The sequence below is a fragment of the Neopelma chrysocephalum genome, unplaced genomic scaffold, assembly GCF_003984885.1.
Source record: "Neopelma chrysocephalum unplaced genomic scaffold, ASM398488v2 Primary Assembly neopelma1_26, whole genome shotgun sequence".
Taxonomy (NCBI): domain Eukaryota; kingdom Metazoa; phylum Chordata; class Aves; order Passeriformes; family Pipridae; genus Neopelma; species Neopelma chrysocephalum.
In genome coordinates, this window is record NW_020897695.1 from 1,521,230 (window position 1) to 1,523,718 (window position 2,489).

General features: G+C 59.7%; 1 protein-coding gene across 1 annotated transcript; it reads right to left on the reverse strand.

Annotated features, from left to right (window-relative positions):
• Positions 1–263: 263 nt before the first annotated feature.
• Positions 264–1,845, reverse strand: HOXA13 (homeobox A13). The gene is made up of 2 exons (XM_027676119.1): positions 1,173–1,845; positions 264–556 (listed from the first exon to the last, which is right to left on the reverse strand). Exons 1-2 carry the CDS (start codon positions 1,843–1,845, stop codon positions 312–314), a joined length of 918 nt encoding a protein of 305 aa, XP_027531920.1. The 3' UTR covers positions 264–311.
• Positions 1,846–2,489: the final 644 nt, after the last annotated feature.

Below are 2,489 nucleotides of genomic sequence, written 5' to 3' on the forward strand. Positions count from 1 at the left end.
CAAGTTTCTCAGAAAAGCGGGTCTTAATTGAAAGTATATCTCTCGGGGCTGGGCATGTGGACTTTACAGTCTGTCAGTGATACTGGCTGGCTGTTTGGGATTTCAGGAGAGCTGTCAGTTTTAACCATTTGCTACAGCATTATTAAAAAAAATAAAGAAAGAAAAGCTATAATCCAAAGATACAGATCTCTTGTTCTGAAAGAAGAGGTTCATTGTCTTTTCTCTTTTTAATTATTATTAATAATTATTTTAATCTGAACACGAAAAAAGTTCTGAAACTCTTGAATTACTGCTTCTCCATTTTTAATCCATTAACTGGTAGTCTTCAATTTGTTGATCACTTTTTTCTCTTTGACCCTTCTGTTTTGGAACCAGATTGTGACCTGTCTCTCTGATAGATTTGTAGTCGCCGAAATCCTCCTCCGTTTGTCTTTGGTAATAAATTTATTTGTAGCATATTCCCTTTCGAGTTCTTTTAACTGGACCTTTGTGTAAGGTACTCGTTTCTTTCTTCCACGTCTGTACGAGCTCGCATCCGAGGGATGAGAAACGACGTCTGGAACAGAAAAACCATGCGGGTAAGCGTTAGAAAATCGCTCGAACCGCTTAGGACATCTTCAATTGGTACAAGGGTTAGAGTTACAGCGCACTCCTCTGCCTGCCCCGCTCCGGTTTAGCTACTAATGCCCGGCTCAACACTAGGGATTCCTCTTTCCTGGCCGTCGCAGACAGCTTCTAGGCAGGGAAAGGTTCGCTTCTGTCAGACAGACAAATAATAACAAACCCACGTAGACCGGACAGGGACTCTGGGAAGGATCGAGAGGGGTTGTAGCGATTTACCCAGCCTGCGTGCTCCGTGGTCTATGGAAAATAATACCACAGACCTTCCCGCGGCCCTTTTCAGCTGTTTCCTCTCCCGGGGCCGGCGTCGGGGCCAGCCAGGCGAGGCGGGATGTGCCGTGCGCCGGCGGGGGGCAGGGGGCGGCACCGGTGCCGTTTCAGCGGCGCCGGGGCTTGTGCGGACCGGGGCAGGATGGGACAGGGGACCGCGGGAGGAGCGGGGAAGGGTCAGTCTGGAGGGTGATCCCGGAGCCCTGCAGGCGGGATACCCGGGAGGGGCGAGCGGGGAAAGAAGGAAAAAAGGGGCAGGGGGAGCCATGCAGGTGTATTACCCGGGAGGGTGGATTTCCAGAGGTGAGGCGGCTGGCTCTGTTCCTTGGGACAGTACACTTGGCCGTTCCACCCGTTGGTGATGGCCCAAGGCTGGTAGCTGTCCATGGGGAGCAGGGGGTCGTGGCGCGGCTCCCCGGGGCCGCCGATGGCCGGCACCACGGGCATATCCAGATAACCGGGCACCGGCTGATAGGGCCCGGCGGCATAACCCTGGTAGAAGGCGAACTCCTTGGCCCGCGACGTGAACTCCTCGCCGGAGACCGAGGTGTCCATGTACTTGTCGGCGAAGGTGGAGGCGGGCTGGGCGCAGGACTTGATGGCGTTGTGATGGGTCATGCGACAGGGGTAGTAGCCGCTGCCGAAGTAGCCGTAGGGCAGCGCGGCCCCGGAGGAGCTCTGCACGGCGGCCGAGCAGGGGCTGCACTGCTTGACAGCGGGCTCGGCCATGCCGGCTGCGGGGGCCTCGCTGGAGGTGTAGGCGGCGGCGCTGGGGGCGGCCAGGGGCGCGGGGTGAGCCATCAGGTTGCGGCAGGAGTTGGCCGCCGCCGCCGCCGCGAAGTTGCTGCCGGCGTGAAATCCGTCCATGTTCTTATTGATCTCATCCAGGCTGTTGTCGTAGAGGAACATGACGGGCTCGATCCAGCGGGGGTGGAGGAGCACGGAGGCTGTCATAGCCCGCTCCGCATTGAGACTAGTGGCTCTTTTTTAAAAGCCCCAAAGACTGAAAAAAGAGATACTCAATCTCCGGGACTTGACCAGGGCTGACGCGCCAGCGTCGCGCCAGTCCGGCCCTCATTGGCCCGCCCGCCCCCACGTGATATGCAAAGCAGCTGATAAACATCTGAGGGAATAAAGTGGAGATAATTAAATAACGCAATCAGCGCGCGGGGCCGGGTACGGGCCCAGGGCGCGGGCGCGGGCACGGGCACGGGCACGGCGCGGTCCCGCCGCCGCGCGGGACGCGGGCGACGCGGGCGACGCGGGCGACGCGGGGGGGGGGACCCGCCCGTCCCTCCTCCCTCCCTCCCTCCCTCCTTCCCTCCTTCCTCCCTCCGGCCCTCCCTCGCCATCGAGGCGTGAGCTTTTTGGCCCCGTTGTTACCGCGGCGCGCCCCCCGAGGTACAGGGCTCCCCCCGGCACCCCGCCTAAATCTCCCCTGCGCTGCTTTCCAGGGGCCTCCCTGTACCGAGCGCCGCGGAAATCCCGGAGGCCTCCCCTCGTCTCCGGGGGAAGATGAGCCGCACCCCTTCGACCCCCTTCCTCCACTGGTCTGAGCCGCCGCTGGCGGGGCCCCGGCCGGGTGACGCGGGGAGCCC